Consider the following 22,464-nt stretch of genomic DNA (forward strand, 5'->3'; position numbering starts at 1 on the left):
TATGAAAATAAACCTGACTAGACCCGCTCATTGGCAGTGCGCCCTATAGTCCGGAAAATACGGTATGTCTGCAAGATATTTGTTTGTGGAGGCATTCCCAGATTTCAAAAGAAACCACAAGTATCATAATGTATCTTTTGAAAATGTACACTGTTTCAATAAATATCTTGAAGTCATATTTTTTTTCTCGAAATAAGCTTCCTAAATATTAGAGTGGAGATTCACCTGGTCAGAACATTAGGTACACCTCCACACTCGATCGATTCAGACTCAGCAAAAAAAAAGCTATTTTTAGCAGCATTTATGGTATTATTATGAACATGCAAAGATTATATGAAAATGGTACGTTGTTCTATCTTTTTATGTTTTCTCATTGCCTGAAGCAAACGGGGAGGACCTGGATAAGAGCTTGACATAATGTCTGGATAAGTACACCCACCTTCTCACAACATAGCCAGACTGCAAAACCCTGCAAGCAGAGGCCTTCAAACTTTTTAAAGCAGGCGTGTCCTAACTTTCTACATCGAGTGCCGTGTACTGAAAAAGGAAATCATGCAGTGGGCCACTTTAATAGATCTTGTCCATTAAAGGGGAACTATGATGATTTCATATTTTCTGCTTGTAAATGATACAATGTTGGATACTTGTGTTAAACAATGCCAACGCATACAATCATAAGGTTCATGCATTTGGACGTGAGCTTGCACACAGTTTTGTATGAGGGGCTGTTTGGGACATTATTCAGAATTAGCTCTTACACACACTACAGAAATCCTCTTACACACACTACTAAAATCCTCTCATACATCCATCCATTTTCTACCGCTTATTCCCTTCGGGGTCGCGGGTGCGCTGGAGCCTATCTCAGCTACAATCGGGCGGAAGGCGGGGTACACCCTGGACAAGTCGCCACCTCATCGCAGGGCCAACACAGATAGACAGACAACATTCACACTCACATTCACACACTAGGGCCAATTTAGTGTTGCCAATCAACTTATCTCCAGGTGCATGTTTTTGGAGGTGGGAGGAAGCCGGAGTACCCGGAGGGAACCCACGCAGTCACGGGGAGAACATGCAAACTCCACACAGAAAGATCCCGAGCCCGGGATTGAACCCAAGACTACTCAGGACCTTCGTATTGTGAGGCAGACGCACTAACCCCTCTTCCACCGAGCTGCCCTCCTCTCATACACACTACTGAAATTGTTCGTAAACATTAATTTCAGTAGTGTGTGTAAGTGTGTTTCAGTAGTCTGTATGAGAGAAAAATAATTAAGTATTGTGTGTGAAAGTATTTTAGTAGTGTCTCTGAAAGGATTTCAGTAGTGTGTATGAAAGAAAAAGAAATGAGTAGTGTTTGTGTGTGAAAGGTTTTTCAGTAGTGTGTGTAGGAGAAAAAACAATCAGAGATGAGAGTATGAGAGAATTTCAGTGTTGTGTATGAGAGAAAAAGTAATCAGTAGTGTGTGTATGGGAGGATTTCAGTAATGTGTGTGAAATAAAAAAAAAAATACGAGTGTGTACAAAAAAAAGCGATAGAAAATGGATGAATGGATACTAGCGCGTATGAGAGAAAAACATTTCAGTAGTGTGAATGAGAGGATTTCAGTATTGTTCATGAGAGAAAAAGTAATCAGTAGTGTGTGTATTAGAGGATTTCAGTAATGTGTGTGAAAGAAAAAAAATACTAGTGTGTATGAGGGAAAAACATTTCAGTAGTGTGAATGAGAGGATTTCAGTAGTGTATATGAGAGAAAAACATTTCAGTAGTGTGTATGAGAGCATTACAGTAGTGTGTATAAGAGAAACATATTTCAGTAATGTGTATGAGAGGATTTCAGTAGTGTATATGAGAGAAAAACATTTCAGTAGTGTGTATGAGAGTATTTCAGTAGTGTGTATGAGAGAAAAATTAATCAGTAGTGTGTGTAAGAGAGGATTTCAGTAATGTTGTAAAAGAAAAAAAAATCACTAGTGTATATGAGAGAAAAACTTTTCAGTAGTGGGCCTGCTTGCATTGCAAGTGCCCATTCACTGCGATGAGGTGGCCACTTGTCCAGGGTGTACACCACCTTCCACCCGAATGCAGTTGAGATAGGCTCCAGCACCCCCTGCGACCCCAAAAGGGACAAGCGGATTGATAGATGGATGGATAGTGTGTATGAGAGGATTTCAGTCGTGTGTATGAGAGAAAAAACATTTAATTACTGTGAATGAGAGGATTTCAGTAGTGTGTATGGGAGAAAAAAAAACATTTCAGTAGTGTAATGAGAGGATTTCAGTAGTCTGTATGAGAGAAAAACATTTCAGTAGTGTGTATGAGAGGAGTTCAGTAGTGTGTATGAGAGAAAAATAAATCAGTAGTGTGTGTATGAGAGGATTTCAGTAATGTTGTAAAAGGGAAAAAAAATCACTAGTGTGTATGAGAGGATTTCAGTAGTGTGTATGAGAAGTCTATGCAGTGGTCACATAGAGTGTTTCAGGCTTGATCGCGCCATCATGAGTAGCGACCGCTGTTTTCAGAGTTCAACTGCATTTGCAATGTTTTCATCACCACAACACACCGATACTGATGTCGTAGAACACCTATCCTAGTTTACTTGCACTTTTCGGACAAGTACTTGCTCTGACAAAATTTGGCAAGTTTACACTTGACAAAACTCTCTTGCAAAAAAGTTATTTAGTATTCCTATTATAAAATAAGGTATACTTTAATCTGTGAGTCTGCCAAAAATCTTTTAAATTGATCGATTCGCACACTGATTTTTTTTGGACGCACCGATTAGATGCACATTTGTGAAGTGGCTCACAAATTGAGTCCGAGCAACCATATTTAGTCAAATTTTCCATCACTTTCAACGTTAATTTCATGAATTTAATCAAATAAAAATACTCTGTAACTGTAACACCTCTTTTTTCTGTTTCTCTGTTTAGCAAGCTTCCCAATGATACCAACTATTTTTAAAATGGGATGAATATTAATCAAATTATGACATTTTTAACAAAAAAGTCACACTGAAAATCTTGAGACCAATTGTATTTGTAGGGAAGCGGTTGACCATAAAGGGGGTATTTTCACTGGTTTTAAAAGTCCATAACTCTCTTAATATTTTTCACAAGAAAGTGATACTTTAATCAGTGGAATTGTCTTTACAAGACCTGCCTGCGTGAAAATATATATATTTTTTAATTTTACACACATATCTAATAAATATCTCTGCCATGCCTCCATGGTTTGATTTCAAAATTAAGGGGATTCCAAATACACAAAAAGTTAAGAAAAGTTGGTTTTATTAAATACATATAAATTAGAATCATCTCAGGTCCCCTTTAAAGATGCTAAAACCAACTCAATATACACCAGTATGCTGAGCTTTTTGGAAAATAAACATTGTTATCCTAGCTTTTGTGTCATAGGTCATAAAGCAAATAGTTGTTATTGTTATGTAAAATATACGTCCTTAAGAAAGAATTCCTATTAACCAAGTTTTCTTACCTAGTAGTAGCTACTCTTGTTTATTTGGGATCTGCATAAGATGGGGAGAAAACGCTGTCGAAGTGGAAGCATGTAAATAAGACAAAATGGCACACTCTGAAGAGACGGTCAGGAAGCAGCTGTAAAGAAATCCTTAAAAAAATAATCCATGCACTATTTTGACCATAGAACCATCATTACTAGATATTTATGTAGACCACAAGGAAGTAGTGTTGTCCTGATACCAAAATTATTTCGATTCTTTTTGGTACTTTTCTAAGTAAAGGGTACCACAAAAAATTGAATTATTGAATCTTACGGTACATTAAACATATGTTTCTTATTGCAAGTTTGTCCTTAAATAAAATAGTGAAAAAAAAATAGAACATGCTCCTCTGCTCGTAAACCAGCAATGTTGTGACGAGTGGTTGCTGGGCTGGTACTCATACTTGCCAAACCTCCGGATTTTCCCGGAAGACTCACGAATTTCAGTGCCCCTCCCGAAAATCTCCCGGCGCAACCATTCTCCCGAATTTCTCCCGATTTCCACCTGAACAACAATATTGGGGGCGTGCCTTATAGGCACTGCCTTTAGCGTCCTCTCTCACCTGAAAAGGAGACTATTATATATGTCTCCGTTATCCATAGGTTTATCTATAACCCATAAAGTAGGCAGGCAAGGAGCTATTTCTCAGCGTGTGTTTATTCCAGCCGGCACGTTAATACACTGACACGCAACATCCGGATTCCCATCATGCATTGCTTCAAAACTACGGCAAGTAGTAATGTCCAAAAACATAACAAGAGACGAAGCAGAAGAACGAAGAAGAGACATGGCGACGACGAGTAAAAAGAAAAAGTGCGCTTGCAAGTTCCGAAATGATTGGAAAAAATAATTTCAGTTCATCCAGGACAGCTCGAAGAGGAAGGGGTATGCTGCCTGCAAATTTTGTAGATCAGCCTTCTCCATTGAACACGGTGGCCGAACAGATGTACTCATTCATGAACGAATTATTTATATGTATATATATATGTATATATATATATATATATATATATATATATATATATATATATATATATATATATATATATATATATATATATATATATACATATATATATACATATAAATAATTCGTAATAAATAATAATAATTCGTATAAATAAATTCCTCAATCTGATTGACAAACACTTTCCCAAAGACAACATCCTAAGAAAAGTATTCAACAAGAACAACATTAAATTGAGCTACAGCTGCATGAACAATATACGACAAATCATCTCAAACCACAACAAAACAATTGCAAATGAGCCGTCGGCCCTCAGACAGAGCGACTCCAAAACCAACAAAGGATGTAATTGTCGAAAGAAACCTGATTGCCCTCTCAACGGGGGATGCTTACAAACATCAGTTGTCTACCAATCTAAGGTAATACGCAAGGACATTAACACATCCGACACATATGTAGGATTAACCGAGGGAGAATTCAAAACCAGATGGAACAATCACAAGGCTTCTTTCAGGAACAAAAACCTGCGAAATACCACAGAACTCAGCAAACACATTTGGGACCTCAAAGACAATAACGTTGAATATTCAATAACATGGCAAATTCTTGCATCCAGCACACCTTACAATAGTGGTAATAAAAGATGCAACCTATGCTTGAAAGAGAAACTGTTTATTATTTACCGTCCAGACCTGTCATCCCTCAACAAGCGCAGCGAAATTGTAACAACATGCCGCCATAGACGGAAACACCTCCTAGGTAACACATGAGCCAATCACCACGCCCCTAGGCCAGCCTGTACCCACCCACTCTGTGCCCTATACAAACCATGGTATGCGAATGCTCCCATTAAAATCTCCTGACGATTGAGGGTACCCCCCCTCATGAAACAGGCCTGTAGAGATGAAATAGTCTTGTGATTTTTTTCCCACACATACATATATTGCGCTCTACTACGGTATCGAGCACTATTTTTTGGATAACCTTATTAAGACATATATATATATATATATATATATATATATATATATATATATATATATATATATATAAGGGGTGTAACGGTACGTGTATTTGTATTGAACCGTTTCGGTACGGGGGTTCCGGTTCGGTTCAAAGGTGTACTGAACGAGTTTCCACACGGACATATTAAGTAACGTAACGCATGTTGTGTAAACAATGCACACTGAGGCACAACACACGGCATGCTGGCAGCTAACGGGCTACGATAGACTGACCATACGTCCTCTTTTCAACGGACATGTCCTCTTTTGCGGAGCTGTCAGGGCGGAGTTTCTTAAATACCTCAAATGTCCGGCATTTTGAGTTAGGGTTGCGTGTATTTTCAATGTACGTTCAGGGTTAAGAAGGGGTTAAAAACTAAAGAAATTGTGAAGGTGTGTGCAGCAGCATTCGTGAGGGATGGGCAGAGACAGAGAGAGCGAGAGAGTTATTATATACGCGCATGCGTCGCCAGGCTCTGCTTTTTATCCATAGATTTATCAGATTTAATTTTTTATTATCTATAGCAGGGGTGTCAAATGTGTGCCCCGGAGGCCATTTGCGGCCCACAGCTAATGTTTTAAAGGCCCACGGCACATTCTAAAAATACTATTAAAATAAACCCCAAAAAAAAGTGAAATAAAAAAGCTTAAATGTAATTTAGAAAAAGTTGCAATGTTGACTAATAAAACAAGGCTGTTTTTTTTTCTTTCAAACTGTCATTGCTCAAAACACAATATTGAATCAAAATCAATGTTATTATGAATTATTGACCTATCCAAGGTTCTGATTACTTCACATCAAATATTCCACTAAGATTTTGCAAATTTGGTTAATAAATAACCCAAAAATTTATATTTTGTTGTTTTCTTACTGTACCGAAAATGAACCGATCCGTGACCTCTAAACCGAGGTACGTACCGAACCGACATTTTTGTGTACCGCTACACCCCTAATATATATATATATATATATATATATATATATATATATATATATATATATACCGTATTTTCCGCACCATAAGCCGCCCTGGGTTAAAAGCCGCGCCTTCAATGAACGGCATATTTCAAAACTTTGTCCACCTATAAGACGCCCCGTGTTATAAGCCGCATCTAACTGCGCTAAAGGAATGTCAAAAAAACAGTCGGATAGGTCAGTCAAACTTTAATAATATATTAAAAACCAGCGTGATGTGGGCGCGCATGGAGTCGTATATCAACATGGACGGAGCTGCGTGAAAAAAGCCACCCGGCCTCTTCGCGTAAACTTACCTTAACCACTCGCTCATCTTTTCTTCATCCATCCATCCCTTCGAGTTAGCTTTTATGATGACGCCGGCTGGAAAGGTCTCTTTTGGCAAGGTCTTCCTTTTGAATATCACCATGGGTGGAAGTTTCTGGCCATTAGCATGGCAAGCTAGAACCACAGTGAAGGATGACTTCTCATTCCCTGTGGTGCGAATATTCACCGTACGTGCTCCCGTTGTATCCACAGTGCGGTTCACAGGAATATCAAAAGTCAGTGGAACCTCGTCCATGTTGATAATGTTCTCTGGCCGGATCTTTTTTTCAGCTATCTTGTTTTTACAATATGCACGGAAAGTAGCCAGCTTTTCTTGAAAGTCTTTAGGCAGTTGCTGTGAAATAGTAGTCCGTGTGCGGATGGAGAGATTGCGTCTTTTCATGAACCGGAAACCTGTCGCTTAGTAGGAGCCATTTTGTGGTCTTTACAGATGTAAACACACAAAGGAAATGAAACGTAATATCCGCGCGCTTCTTCTTCTTCTACCGGGGCGGGTGGTTGCTTACAGTAGAAGAAGAAGCGCTTCCTGTTCTATTGGGGCGGGTGCTTACCTTGGCGGTTGCTTGCGTAGAAGAAGAAGCACTTCCTCTTCTACGGGGAAAAAAGATGGCGGCTGTTTACCGTAGTTGCGAGACCGAAACTTTATGAAAATGAATCTTAATATTAATCCATATATAAAGCGCACCGGGTTATAAGCCGCACTGTCAGCTTTTGAGTAAATTTGTGGTTTTTAGGTGCGGCTAATAGTGCGGAAAATACGGTATATATATATATATATATATATATATATATATATATATATATATATATATATATATATATATATCAGTGACGTGCGGTGAGGTTCATGACTGGTGAGGCACTGACTTCATCACAGTCAGATTTACAAACATATGAACCCTAAAGAGTATCTTATTCACCATTTGATTGGCAGCAGTTAACGGGTTATGTTTAAAAGCTCATACCAGCATTCTTCCCTGCTTGGCACTCAGAATTAAGGATTGGAATTGGGGGTTAAATCACCAACAATTATTCCCGGGCACGGCTCCGCTGCTGCCCACTGCTCCCCTCACATCCCAGGGGGTGAGCAAGAGGATGGGTCGAATGCAGAGGACAAATTTCACCACACCTAGTGTGTGTGTGACAATCATTGGTACTTTAACTTAACTTTAACTTTACACATACAAACTGTAGCACACAAAAAAGCCCATTTAATAAAAAAAACGTTATTATGGTCTTACCTTTACTTATAAGTGCGGTAACAGTGGTGTTCGTGTTGGAGGAGTTGTGAATGAATGAAATATGAAATCCGTGCTGCAGTCTGCAGGTGTACCTAATGTTATGTCCCTGCAGTCGTTCACGGCTCCTCCGGCGCGAGCAATGTTGTTTTTGCACTTTTTGGCTTCTTTTTAAGTGACTTTTTTTGGGTGGATTCGGTCTTGCACGTGGAGGGTTTGGGTGTGGGCTTTGGTTGGTGTGGCGCTCCCGTCGGGGGGCTGCGGCGGAGGTGCCTTAACCGGCACCAGGAGGCGGGGTTACGCGAGCCTCAGCAGTGCGTCTTCGCAGCAGTTTTATGATCGCTCAGCACAAGAAATACATTACACACATACAGTTGTTGACAAAATACACTGTACATTATGCACTCTTTAGTATTTACATGCTGCCGCTAGGTGACATCATACGCAAATACGGTGTTAGCTTTCATTGTTATGCTGATGACACCCAACTCTACATGCCCCTAAAGCTGACCAACACGCCGGATTGTAGTCAGCTGGAGGCGTGTCTTAATGAAATTAAACAATGGATGTCCGCTAACTTCTTGCAACTCAACGCCAAGAAAACGGAAATGCTGATTATCGGTCCTGCTAAACACCGACATTTATTTAATAATACCACCTTAACATTTGACAACCAAACAATTACACAAGGCGAATCAGTAAAGAATCTGGGTATTATCTTCGACCCAACTCTCTCGTTTGAATCACACATTAAGAGTGTTACTAAAACGGCCTTCTTTCATCTCCGTAATATCGCTAAAATTCGTTCTATTTTATCCACTAGCGACGCAGAGATTATTATTCATGCGTTCGTTACGTCTCGTCTCGACTACTGTAACGTATTATTTTCGGGTCTCCCTATGTCTAGCATTAAAAGATTACAGTTGGTACAAAATGCGGCTGCTAGACTTTTGACAAGAACAAGAAAGTTTGATCATATTACGCCTATACTGGCTCACCTGCACTGGCTTCCTGTGCACTTAAGATGTGACTTTAAGGTTTTACTACTTACGTATAAAATACTACACGGTCTAGCTCCGTCCTATCTCGTCGATTGCATTGTACCATATGTCCCGGCAAGAAATCTGCGTTCAAAGAACTCCGGCTTATTAGTGATTCCCAGAGCCCAAAAAAAGTCTGCGGGCTATAGAGCGTTTTCTATTCGGGCTCCAGTACTATGGAATGCCCTCCCGGTAACAATTAGAGATGCTACCTCAGTAGAAACATTTAAGTCCCATCTTAAAACTCATTTGTATACTCTAGCCTTTAAATAGCCCCCCTGTTAGACCAGTTGATCTGCCATTTCTTTTCTTTTCTCCTCTGCTCCCCTTTTCCTTGAGGGGGGGGGGGGGGGGGGGCACAGGTCCGGTGGCCATGGATGAAGTGCTGGCTGTCCAGAGTCGGGACCCGGGGTGGACCGCTCGCCTGTGCATCAGCTGGGAACATCTCTGCGCTGCTGACCCGTCTCCGCTCGGGATGGTGTCCTGCTGGCCCCACTATGGACTGGACTCTTACTATTATGTTGGATCCACTATGGACTGGACTCTCACAATATTATGTCAGACCCACTCGACATCCATTGCTTTCGGTCTCCCCTAGAGGGGGGGGGTTACCCACATATGCGGTCCTCTCCAAGGTTTCTCATAGTCATTCACATCGACGTCCCACTGGGGAGAGTTTTTCCTTGCCCGTATGTGGGCTTTGTACCGAGGATGTCGTTGTGGCTTGTGCAGCCCTTTGAGACACTTGTGATTTAGGGCTATATAAATAAAGATTGATTGATTGATTGATTGACATTATATACCCCAGCTAACTAAACTATGGAAATGTATAATATAGTTCATATAGCAATACGGTCTCACTGCACAGCAGGCCAGCAGTTAGCGAGTCCGCAATCCATGTTGAGGCACTGAGTGGCGTGCCTCGACTGGCTGCTGATCACCGCACCGTCTCTTCTCAGTATTTGAACGGCAAATGTGAAAATTCAGCGATTTTAAATAAAAATAATCTAAAACGGGTGAAGTTAAATGGAAAATAACTTTATAGTATAATCACTGGATACATATAACAATTTAATACATTTTTTTTCATTTTGCCTCACCTGCCTCTAGTGACTGCACGTCACTGATATATATATATATATATATATATATATATATATATATATATATATATATATATATATATATATATATATGTCTTAATAAGGTTATCCAAAAAATAGTGCTCGATACCGTAGTAGAGCGCAATATATGTATGTGTGGGGAAAAAAAATCACAAGACTATTTCATCTCTACAGGCCTGTTTCATGAGGGGGGTACCCTCAATCGTCAGGAGATTTTAATGGGAGCATTCGCATACCATGGTTTATATAGGGCACAGGGTGGGTGGGTACAGGCTGGCCTAGGGGCGTGGTGATTGGTTCATGTGTTACCTAGGAGGTGTTTCCGTCTATGGCGGCATGTTGTTACAATTTCGCTGCGCTTGTTGAGGGATGACAGGTCTGGACGGTAGATAATAAACAGTTTCTCTTTCAAGCATAGGTTGCATCTTTTATTACCACTATTGTAAGGTGTGCTGGATGCAAGAATTTGCCATGTTATTGAATATTCAACATTATTGTCTTTGAGGTCCCAAATGTGTTTGCTGAGTTCTGTGGTATTTCGCAGGTTTTTGTTCCTGAAAGAAGCCTTGTGGTTGTTCCATCTGGTTTTGAATTCACCCTCGGTTAATCCTACATATGTGTCGGATGTGTTAATGTCCTTGCGTATTACCTTAGATTGGTAGACAACTGATGTTTGTAAGCACCCCCCGTTGAGGGGGCAATCAGGTTTCTTTCGACAGTTACATCCTTTGTTGGTTTTGGAGTCGCTCTGTCTGGGGGCCGACGGCTCATTTGCAATTGTTTTGTTGTGGTTTGAGATGATTTGTCGTATATTGTTCATGCAGCTGTAGCTCAATTTAATGTTGTTCTTGTTGAATACTTTTCTTAGGGTGCTGTCTTTGGGAAAGTGTTTGTCAATCAGATTGAGGAATTTGTGTCCAATGTTAGTTGAGACGTTTTTGCTGTATGGGGGGTTGTACCAGACGATGTCGTTTCGTTTTCTGTTCTTTTTTGGCTGGTTTCCTGGCGTGGGTTCATAGGTGAGGGTGAAATTGTATCCGCCCACCCACCCACCACCACGAAAAGAATACCTACCGGAATCAATAAAAGGCTATCGATGCTGTCATCTAGCAAAGCTGAATTTGACCAAGCAACCCCCCCGTACCAAAAAGCCCTTGATGAAAGCGGATACAATTTCACCCTCACCTATGAACCCACGCCAGGAAACCAGCCAAAAAAGAACAGAAAACGAAACGACATCATCTGGTACAACCCCCCATACAGCAAAAACGTCTCAACTAACATTGGACACAAATTCCTCAATCTGATTGACAAACACTTTCCCAAAGACAGCACCCTAAGAAAAGTATTCAACAAGAACAACATTAAATTGAGCTATAGCTGCATGAACAATATACGACAAATCATCTCAAACCACAACAAAACAATTGCAAATGAGCCGTCGGCCCCCAGACAGAGCGACTCCAAAACCAACAAAGGATGTAACTGTCGAAAGAAACCTGATTGCCCTCTCAACGGGGGGTGCTTACAAACATCAGTTGTCTACCAATCTAAGGTAATACGCAAGGACATTAACACATCCGACACATATGTAGGATTAACCGAGGGATAATTCAAAACCAGATGGAACAATCACAAGGCTTCTTTCAGGAACAAAAACCTGCGAAATACCACAGAACTCAGCAAACACATTTGGGACCTCAAAGACAATAATGTTGAATATTCAATAACATGGCAAATTCTTGCATCCAGCACACCTTACAATAGTGGTAATAAAAGATGCAACCTATGCTTGAAAGAGAAACTGTTTATTATTTACCGTCCAGACCTGTCATCCCTCAACAAGCGCAGCGAAATTGTAACAGCATGCCGCCATAGACGGAAACACCTCCTAGGTAACACATGAGCCAATCACCACGCCCCTAAGCCAGCCTGTACCCACCCACTCTGTGCCCTATATAAACCATGGTATGCGAATGCTCCCATTAAAATCTCCTGATGATTGAGGGTACCCCCCCTCATGAAACAGGCCTGTAGAGATGAAATAGTCTTGTGATTTTTTTCCCCCACACATACATATATATATATATATAAGAAATACTTGAAAATATATACATCCCGGCTACTCCCTCCACCCCACCTCAACCCCGCCCACATCTCCCGAATTCGGAGGTCTCAAGGTTGGCAGGTATGCCGGTACTTTTCAGAGGCGGTATTGTACTGAATATGATTCATTAGTATTGCGATACTATACTAATACCGGTATACCGTACAACCCGACAAGGAAGTGTTTTAAACATGTTGGGGACCAATAAAAAAAAATTGCTGCGGGACGCAAATGGCCCCCAGGCCGCACTTTGGACGCCATAGGTTTAAAGTGTTAGCATGTTTAGCTAAGTTGGTTAGCATGTGGTTAGTATCAAAGAGGAGTGGTTAGCAGTGTTCGGGGGGCGTATCTTCTCCACTCCACGCGTCTACCTTTAGTGGGGCAGAAGGAGGCTGGACTGCTTCAGAAACATCACATCCATGCACCCAAGTCGAGCGTCCTTTCACTTATTTTCGGTGCTACTCCGGCTAGCTTGGCTACTTCTGGCTCGCCAATCAAGGTGCAAAGGAGCGCCGAGGAATGGGGGAGTAACTTTTACGGGGACTTTTTTATCACTGTCTTCGCTACATCTGAGCCGGGGGTTGGGTGGGGGGGTTTACAACAACCAGAGGGAGGTGGACCCACGCGCACTCACTTGCCCGCTCAGTCACTCACTTACTGCCGGTCTTTTGTATCCAACCGCGCCGCTCCATGACGGAACATCTCTCTGGACTTCCACGGGGATGAAGCGGGCGTAGAGGTGGAATAAAACAAACGTACACGTCTTCGAGACTAACCGCCGAGCTCCGCCGCTTGTCTCTCCGAGGGTGCGCTTGGATTTCAGACCGAAAGGTACCGCCGTTGCTCGGTGCGCCACAGCCGCGCGGAACCCCTCTTTCCCCTCGCACATCATGGATGTACGTTTTTATCCCAATGCCGGTGGAAATTCTATTCCCGGAGAGCCGCCTAACCTGGATTTCGCCCATTGTTTGGGCTACTACAACTTTAACAAGGTGAGCTTGGCTGCTTTGGTTTGATTTTTCACTACGTTAGTGCAATTAACTCCACCAGTGTACCACTTTAGACGGTACCTTAAACCCCGACACTCCATTGAGCTTGTTTCTGCAAACTTTTACTTTCTTTCTTTGCAGGGTGCATTAACAAAAACATGCATACATATTCCAAATGTGATTAGTGATGTAAGAATGATATTATAGTCAAAGACAATTGCACTGCTGCAGAAGTGATGCAGAAACAACACAAAGTACTACTACTGCACTAGAATAAGTAGTTTGTGTCATATTCATTGTAGTTATAGTTGTATTGTTGTATCATAACAATAAGGTACAGCAATAGTTGTTGTATTCAAATTATAACTCATAATGTACCGTGGTAGCAATATAAAATAGAACATATATGTACTATTTACATATTATACATACAGTATATTATATATCATATATCAGTATATATCATATACTGCATATATAAAATGTAAATAGTACACATATGTTATATTTCATATTGCTACTACCGTACATATTTAGTCTACTTTATACCTGCATTATCCTTTCCATCCTTACACTTTCAATCCTTTGTAACTGAGCTACTGTGTGGAACAATTTCCCTTGTGGATCATTAAAGTTTGTCTAAGTCTAAGTCTAATAATAAGGTAGTCATTAGAACACTCTGGCAGTTGTTTACCTTAAACAATATAAGGATGAAGAATATATTTTACCTGCCTATTTAAGAAACTGCAATGTTTATTACTATGGATGTGAATGTTACAACAACTCACGATTCGATTCCGATTCTCAGGGTGGTTCTCGATTCAACGCGATTTTTTGATTCAAACCGATTCTTATTTTTTTATTTGGTATATAAATGGTAATAAAACAGGTTTCAGGTTACAAATGCAGGCATGGCCTAAAACACTTATTTTTAAAAACAAAATCCTAAAAAAATGTACATTTAAAATCTATTCTTAAAAATCATCAATCGATTTGGTATCGTAATGACATAAGTATCGCTTTTCGTATGCGAATAGATTTTTTTCAGCTCCCATTTATTACTTATTTATGGTTTTTACGGTATTTACTATAATGATAACCCAGTAGAATGCGATTTTCAGTTAGCATTGGCGTTCTACGCTGAAATAGTTCTTTTTTTTCCAAAGTTTATGTGGGAATTTTTAACCAAAACAGTAAAAATAAACAACTTTTGATCACTCTTTTATACTACAACAGTGTGGTTTTTGAAATCGAAAGCAAAAACACAGCGTTTATCGCTCTGTGATAAATACATTTCCGTGAAGTAGGAGTCATTAATTATGAATTAAATATTTTCATAGCTAGCCTAGAGCAGTGGTTCTCAACCTTTTTTCAGTGATGTACCCCCTGTGAATTTTTTTTTAAATTAAAGTACCCCCTAATCAGAGCAAAGCATTTTTGTTTGAAAAAAAGAGATAAAGAAGTAAAATACAGCACTATGTCATCAGTTTCTGATTTATTAAATTGTATAACAGTGCAAGACATTGCTCATTTGTAGTGGTCTTTCTTGAACTATTTGGAAAAAAAGATAGGTTTTTATTTATATTTATAAAGGATTTTTTAATTGTTGCTATTTTTAGAATATTTAAAAAAAATCTCACGTACCCCTTGGCATACCTTCAAGTACCCCCAGGGGTACGCGTACCCCCATTTGAGAACCACTGGCCGAGAGCATAACAAACCTGTTTACTGTCTTTTAAATATGTTTTGAAACATAATGGGAGCCATCTAGACATGCAGTAATACCCTTTAGTCACACTAAACATTGTTTATAGCGGTAGAGTAACGCTGCCTAAGGCTAAGCCAATCAGTGGCCACGATACTGAACAACACGCTGTGATTGGTTTGGTGTTCTCTAGTGGCCAATACTCGGGACAAGCGGTAGAAAATGGAGGGATGGATGGATGGATGGAGTTAATTAGCCATGTCATGCTTGAAAATGCTTAATTTCTGACCAAAAAATGGTAGAAAATGCTTTAAAAAAATACACTTAAAAAAAAAAAAAATCCGTAATGTGGTGAAGCCGCAATATTTGAAGCATACTATGGCGAGGGATGAAAACAACGACGCCAGAACCCTAATTTAATCATGCATTTGGACATTTAACTATGACCAGCAGGAACAAATTACTCCTACAACCCCCAATCGTCCATCCAAATATCTGCAGATTAACGTACTAATAAATGTGTTTTTGGGTTTGTAGAAAACGTAATTTTCAGTCGTTTTTTGCAGTTCAGCGTGAATTTGGGATTGTTTTTACAACGTTGTCATCTTCATGTTAAAACCTAGTTCTTGTGCTAGTGTTAATCAAATACGGTTTCTTGTAGGGGCGTTAAAAAAATCAGTTTTCCAATTAATCGCGATTCTTGTAACAAATCTTGATTGATACCAAAAAAATTCCATTTAGAGATTCTTTTTTTTCCCCTCCCCAAAATCTGTCTTGTCTCGCCACTTTAGTAAAAGTTTGGGTAGAATCGTATCAAACAAAACTGTTTTTATTTTAGGTAATATATACATTTATCAGAGCTGTTTATCTATTTTATGGAGGTATGTAGTTAGTCATAGAACTGGCACCGAATGTTATTAAAAAAGTATTGATTTTTGAATCGAGAATCGTTTTGAATTGAGAATCGATTCTGAATAGAATCGTTACCCCCAAGAATCGAATCAAATTGTGTGGTGACCAAATATTTACAATCCTAGTTTCTTGCCCTTTTATGAATTTTGAATGTAGAATGTGCCTGAAGGATTAGATTGACAACATCCCTGTTGTTGTTTTGATTGCCAACTCAACAGCGCCTCTGCTGGTTGCATCCATGCAGTGCCCCCTTTTATACCTCAATTGCCTCACAACATTGAAGTGTTAGAGTTTAGAGCAGGGGTAGGGAACCTATGGCTCTCGAGCCAGATGTGGCTCTTTTGATGACTGCATCTGGCTCTCAGATAAATCTTAGCTGACATTGCTTAACACGATAAGTAATGAATAATTCCGCTGGTAATCACAGTGTTAAAAATAACGTTCAAAATATAAAACATTCTCATACATTTTAATCCATCCATCCACCTGTTCAAGAAGTCGTATTAATAGTAAGAAGTATTTTATTTATTATTGGTTAGCTTCAGAATAACAGTGTTATTAAAACGAATACAATACTTATTATACTCTAAAAATGTTGGTCTTACTTAAAAATGCACGCATGTAGTTGTATTCAGTGTTAAAAAAATATTATATGGCTCTCACGGAAATACATTTTAAAATATTTGGCTTTCATGGCTCTCTCAGCCAAAAAGGTTCCCGACCCCTGGTTTAGAGCATTAGACTATTGCTGTTATACATCCATCCATCCATCCATTTTCTACCGCTTATTCCCTTTGGGGTCGCGGGGGGCGCTGGAGCCTATCTCAGCTACAATCGGGCGGAAGGCGGGGTACACCCTGGACAAGTCGCCACCTCATCACAGGGCCAACACAGATAGACAGACAACATTCACACTCACATCCACACACTAGGGCCAATTTAGTGTTGCCAATCAACCTATCCCCAGGTGCATGTCTTTGGAGGTGGGAGGAAGCCGGAGTACCCGGAGGGAACCCACGCAGTCACGGGGAGAACATGCAAACTCCACACAGAAAGATCCCGAGCCCGGGATTGAACCCAAGACTACTCAGGACCTTCGTATTGTGAGGCAGATGCACTAACCCCTCTTTCACCGTGCTGCCTGCTGTTATACAGTTGATTAAAAATAAAGAGTGCTTGCATATTTGGTATCCGACCTGAGTTGGGGGAGTAAACTATAACTAATGGAGCAAGTGACGTTCTCCATTAACATTTTTTTTTTTACTCACTTTGCACACATAAATGCTTGTAAAGCATGAGCGGGGAGTTGCGGTATGTTTATTAGCCTCACATTGTTACATAAGCCACTGCTTTTGTGATATGATGTCAGCGGTGTAACATTTGAACCGTTGGACCATGCCGCCATCCATCACCCTGACATAAAAACAATCTCACAACTGCTGTCGCCCCCCCTCCACCCTCCCGAAAAAAAAAAACAATAGTCCACCGTAACAACCTCTAGGTTATTGGGGTCCATCTAATGTCGCTCCATACAGTTGCCGGATTTGTCGTAGTGTTTCATCAGCTTCATTCTTAGTCCAAGTTGTCATATGTGTATGATTTCATCATGTCTTCATCAGCCTCTTTGATTTATTGTAAGTTTTTTTTTCTTTCTGCAAATTCCCCAGGTCAAGTGTAATCATATACTGTATAACGGTTAATTGGCCTCAATGCAAAAAGAGGGAAGAGGAGGGGTGTGATATTACCCGATATCTCCACCAGTTATGCTGGGAAAAGAGTGATGGTGCTGGAGCTATAGTGTTTGGTGCTAATTACAATGCTGTTTGCATGGTGAACAAATTCTCCACTTTGCATGTATCATTCAAATCATCACACACCCCACTGAGAGTTTGCACTCGTGCGGCGTTAAGCAGCGCTCTTTTAAATCTATTTATACACAGTGGCAGGCTCTTTAGTAACTACTCGCATTTGATTTTTCCCAATTCCTAAACTGGCGATATGTTTTCAAAGCGGCAGCGCGGAGACTATTCAACTTTAATGACGACAGAGATGGAAGGACTCAGAGGCACATTTGGAGACATCAGTGGTTCAGAGAAATCCAAAGAGTGACACCGAGTTAATTAGGCACTCGAGTCGTGACTAATGAAGAAGAGATGAAGGAAGATCGTAGCCACAATTCGCACAAAAGAAGAAAAATGCCTCATGAAATATTTTGGGATTAAACAAGACACGTGTTCAGCTTTCATTGTCATGCTCTTTTATCAAATCTGTCTCGTCGAATGCCCCTGAAGTTTTTCCATGTGAAATTGGGGTGCAATGTTGGTGTTAAACATAGCCTCAGTCAATCAGAGATCCTGAAAAATAACAGTTGATCACACCTGTGACTTTTTACACTTATCCCGACAAAGCGGGATGTTGCTGAAACTGTGCGATTTCACACCCCGTGTCTGAAGTTAGACAGCGACAGTTACTTTCAACACAACAGGGTGGGAGAAGTGAGTCGAGGGCTTCGCATAACACCCTTACACACTTTACGTGAACTGTGAATGTGGACACGGGCATATTTGAATGACGGACCGGAGAAGTCAAGGGATGTGTACCAAAGGTAATGCTTGAACGTCCAGTTTCTTGAGTCAGGACGAGACAGAACAAATTGAAACACGTAAAACACAGCTTCCCAATATTGTTGTGGATAAATGTTCGTTGTTTGGATGTTTGTGGCTGCATGCCGCAGACTTGTCAATGCTGCAATGGGGCTGACTCACCAGGTAGGCTGCTAACCGGTACAATGTATTTTTATTGGTTTGTTTTTTAAAATTGGTCTTCCGCTTATATTTTGCACTAACTTTCTCAGTTCCGATAGTTGTAATCAAAACTTTTTGTTTTTTAATTCAAGCAAAGCAGGAACAAAGACTTGCTCAGTGGCCTTGTTGTTAGAGTGTCCGCCCTGAGATCGGTAGGTCGTGAGTTCAAACCCCGGCCGAGTCATACCAAAGACTATAAAAATGGGACCCATTACCTCCCAGCATCAAGGGTTGGAATTGGGAGTTAAATCACCAAAATGATTCCCGAGCGCGGCCACTGCTGCTGCGCACTGCTCCCCTCACCTCCCAGGGGGTGGAACAAGGGGATGGGTTAAATGCAGAGGGTATTTTCACCACACCTAGTGTGTGTGTGACTATCAGTGGTACTTTACCTTTAACTTTAACAACATGTAACTTTTTTTATTGTTCAAATGGCACAACCCTGTTGGAACTGTAACTCAAGGTATGTTTGCAACTTAAAGCAGAACAAAAAGCTGAGAGACTCACGTTAATCAAAAGTTGAGGTATTACTGTATAATAAAAATCCCACACAAGTAACTTTGCATTATCTCTACATGCAGTTTGGATTTTATGGTGGCAAGATTACTTTAGAAGGAATTATTTCGATTCCCGTAAATTAATTGTTTAATGTACTGTCCAATGTGTGAAATTGAAAGAGTTTTAAAACAACTGATCGAGAAAAAAAATCCAGTGGTCGACTTGAGTGCAACCAGCAGAGGCGCTGTTGAGCGAGTCCCTGAATAAAAACAAAACATGACGTTAGCTATGGAAAGCTAAGCTCCATCCAGAACTGCAAATTTACCCAATGTTAATTTGTCAATATAACAGTAATATTAAGACATTAGTTCCAAACATGCAATAAGAGATTTTCCAACTCTGTTAATAATATCACCATTTTTTTGTCAATCAAAGACATATGCCCATTGGTAATGGACATTGTTTTCTAAAGGAATGTTATTTGGAGGTTCCAGGTACACAGACATATTATGTTACATTTACCGGAAAGTGAGGGTGTCCACGTTGACACATTTGTTCTTCACCGATTGGTCTTTGCTTTGGCAGCTCAGAATTGGCACTCACACTTTTATTGCCTCTGAGGAGCATGTGGAGCAACACCTGGTTGCAGTCAGTGCAACGTGTAAAAGAGCTGCCCTCGATGGCTTTTGTAACAACCGTAAATAAGTGAGCCCACTAGAGTTTATTTTCATGCATCCAGCTTTTCATTTGACTGAATCCGTAATGCGCACTACGGGAGAAAGTGAAGGTTATGTGGTTTCTCTGCGCAAACATTAGACGACGAAGACAAGGAGCCTGTTTGGGTTTGTCTGGCTTTATGGTATTTTTTTTTGTTTTTTTTTGTTGCAAAAGCAGAATGTGATCAACTCAAATGGTTTCTATGAAAGAGACCCAGTGTTACCCCCCTCCTCCCATATTTGGACCATCTGGTACCCCCTCACTTTTTTTCTACAGGTTTAATAATGTTTCAGATACAGTATCCATTTAGTGTGGGATTTCATTGCCTCCAGGCGCAGAGAGATTGAAATTACCAACAGATGTTCTCGCAAACTCTTCACCTGCTCTGGCGTTAATGCCCGAGTGAACAGGAATACTAGCAGTGCTGAATCGCAAGGACCAACATGTAGTGACTGTTGCAAGTGAAGTAGGGGGGGAAGGGGGGCGATACTACGAAAAACTGTAACTAAATGCATACAATCGTTGTTTTAGAGCTGTTCTGTTCTGTATGATTCAAGTCCTGTTTATTTAGGCTTGAAATAACTGGAGAACTCCAATGACTGGGTCCTTGGGCACTGGCTTAGAATCAAACTTGCATCGACTGCCCGAAAGACAGCGTGAACCACTACCCTACCAGACAAGGGCACACAGAAAAATGGTAGCAGCCAGGAAAGAAAATGGCTAGTGTAGTGGTACCATTTGCTTTTTCGTACAATACCGATTTTTTCAGAGTATAAGTCGCACCGGAGTATAAGTCGCACCTGCCGAAAATGCATAATAAAGAAGGAAAAAAACATATATAAGTCGCACTGGAGCCTGGAGCCTATGAAAAAAACTGCGACTTATAGTCCGAAAAATACGATACATATCTGAGCCAAGGATGTCGTTGTGGCTTGTGCAGCCCTTTGAGACACTCGTGATTTAGGGCTATATAAGTAAACTTTGATTGATTGACTTTGAAAAAAGGTACGATTAGATGCAACACATTAGCTGTTCAAATCACTGGTCACCAAGTACCCATTTTATGACGTAATACAGAAAAAGTTTAACACTGAGATGCTGAAAGGGGAGTTAGTTCATGCTAACTCTCAAAATCCTAGGAACATTAGCTGTAACACTGCCCAAATTAAAGTAATCAGTTTGGCATCAGCTCGCTTGTTAGCTCGTTTTCATTCGAAGAGGTTATAGGTTAACCATAAACAGCTTAATAATAGAATGTAGGGCTGCACGATTTAGAGAAAAAAACTAATTGACATTTTTGTCTTTAATATATATTTATACGTATGAATGCAAAACAAAAAAGCGAAAATAACAAGTATAGAAAACATGTTACTTTTGGACTGTCAATCAACATATTCTTGTTTGTGGTTGCCACAGATTAGAACAACATGCGATAATTTACTTTCAAGACCTTTTTGCAGACCGACTCAGAGCTTTTGTCAACATCATGCTGCTAAAGTGAAAAAATAATCAAGAAAAACTATACGTTATTCATAATGCAATGTAATCACGATATATAATAATAATAATAATAATAATAATAATAATAATAATAATAATGCAAGTAACTATTGAAAAAGATTTCAACTTTTATTTCTCATTACTGTAGACTTTAGGGATGTCCGATAATGGCTTTTTGCCGATATCCGATATTCCGATATTGTCCAACTCTTTAATTACTGATACCGATATCAACCGATACCGATATCAACCGATATATACAGTCGTGGAATTAACACATTATTATGCCTAATTTAAACAACCAGGTATGGTGAAGATAAGGTACTTTAAAAAAAAATTTTATAAAATAAAATAAGATAAATAAATTAAAAACATTTTCTTGAATAAAAAAGAAAGTAAAACAATATAAAAACAGTTACATTGAAACTAGTAATTAATGAAAATGAGTAAAATTAACTGTTCAAGGTTAGTACTATTAGTGGACCAGCAGCACGCACAATCATGTGTGCTTACGGACTGTATCCCTTGCAGACTGTATTGATATATATTGATATATAATGTAGGAACCAGAATATTAATAACAGAAAGAAACAACCCTTTTGTGTGAATGAGTGTGAATGAGTGTAAATGGGGGAGGAAGGTTTTTTGGGTTGGTGCACTAATTGTAAGTGTATCTTGTGTTTTTTATGTTGATTTAATAAACTAAAAAAAAAGAAAAAAGAAAAACGATGCCGATAATTTCCGATATTAAATTTTAACGCATTTATCGGCCGATAATGTCGGCAGGCCGATATTATCGGACATCTCTAGTAGACCTGTTTACCATTGCACTGTAATTGGAATGTAAATAACTTTCTTGTCCCAAATAAATAAACAAACAAATAAAAATGTAAGTTAAATAAACATTGAACATCTTAAAGTGCATTTTTTTTCCCAGTTGGAAAAAAACAAAGTGTCTTTTTTCTTGTTGCCATCATGTGATCACGGCATTCTCGCGAGTTCTTCCATGTTGATGGGCTCATATTGCCCATC

At 39.8% G+C, this 22,464-nt stretch overlaps 1 protein-coding gene across 1 annotated transcript in view; it reads left to right on the forward strand.

Annotated features, from left to right (window-relative positions):
• The first annotated feature begins 12,917 nt into the window (after nt 1-12,917).
• tox3 (TOX high mobility group box family member 3) overlaps nt 12,918-22,464 on the forward strand; it is a 217,463-nt gene continuing 207,916 nt past the window's right edge. Inside the window, exon 1 of the mRNA XM_061963556.2 lies at nt 12,918-13,299. Within this exon, the coding sequence (XP_061819540.2) occupies nt 13,198-13,299 (102 nt within the window). The 5' untranslated portion in view covers nt 12,918-13,197. The remainder of the gene's footprint in view (nt 13,300-22,464) is intronic.

This window comes from Nerophis lumbriciformis, linkage group LG06 (genome assembly GCF_033978685.3).
Source record: "Nerophis lumbriciformis linkage group LG06, RoL_Nlum_v2.1, whole genome shotgun sequence".
Classification (NCBI taxonomy): Eukaryota; Metazoa; Chordata; class Actinopteri; order Syngnathiformes; family Syngnathidae; genus Nerophis; species Nerophis lumbriciformis.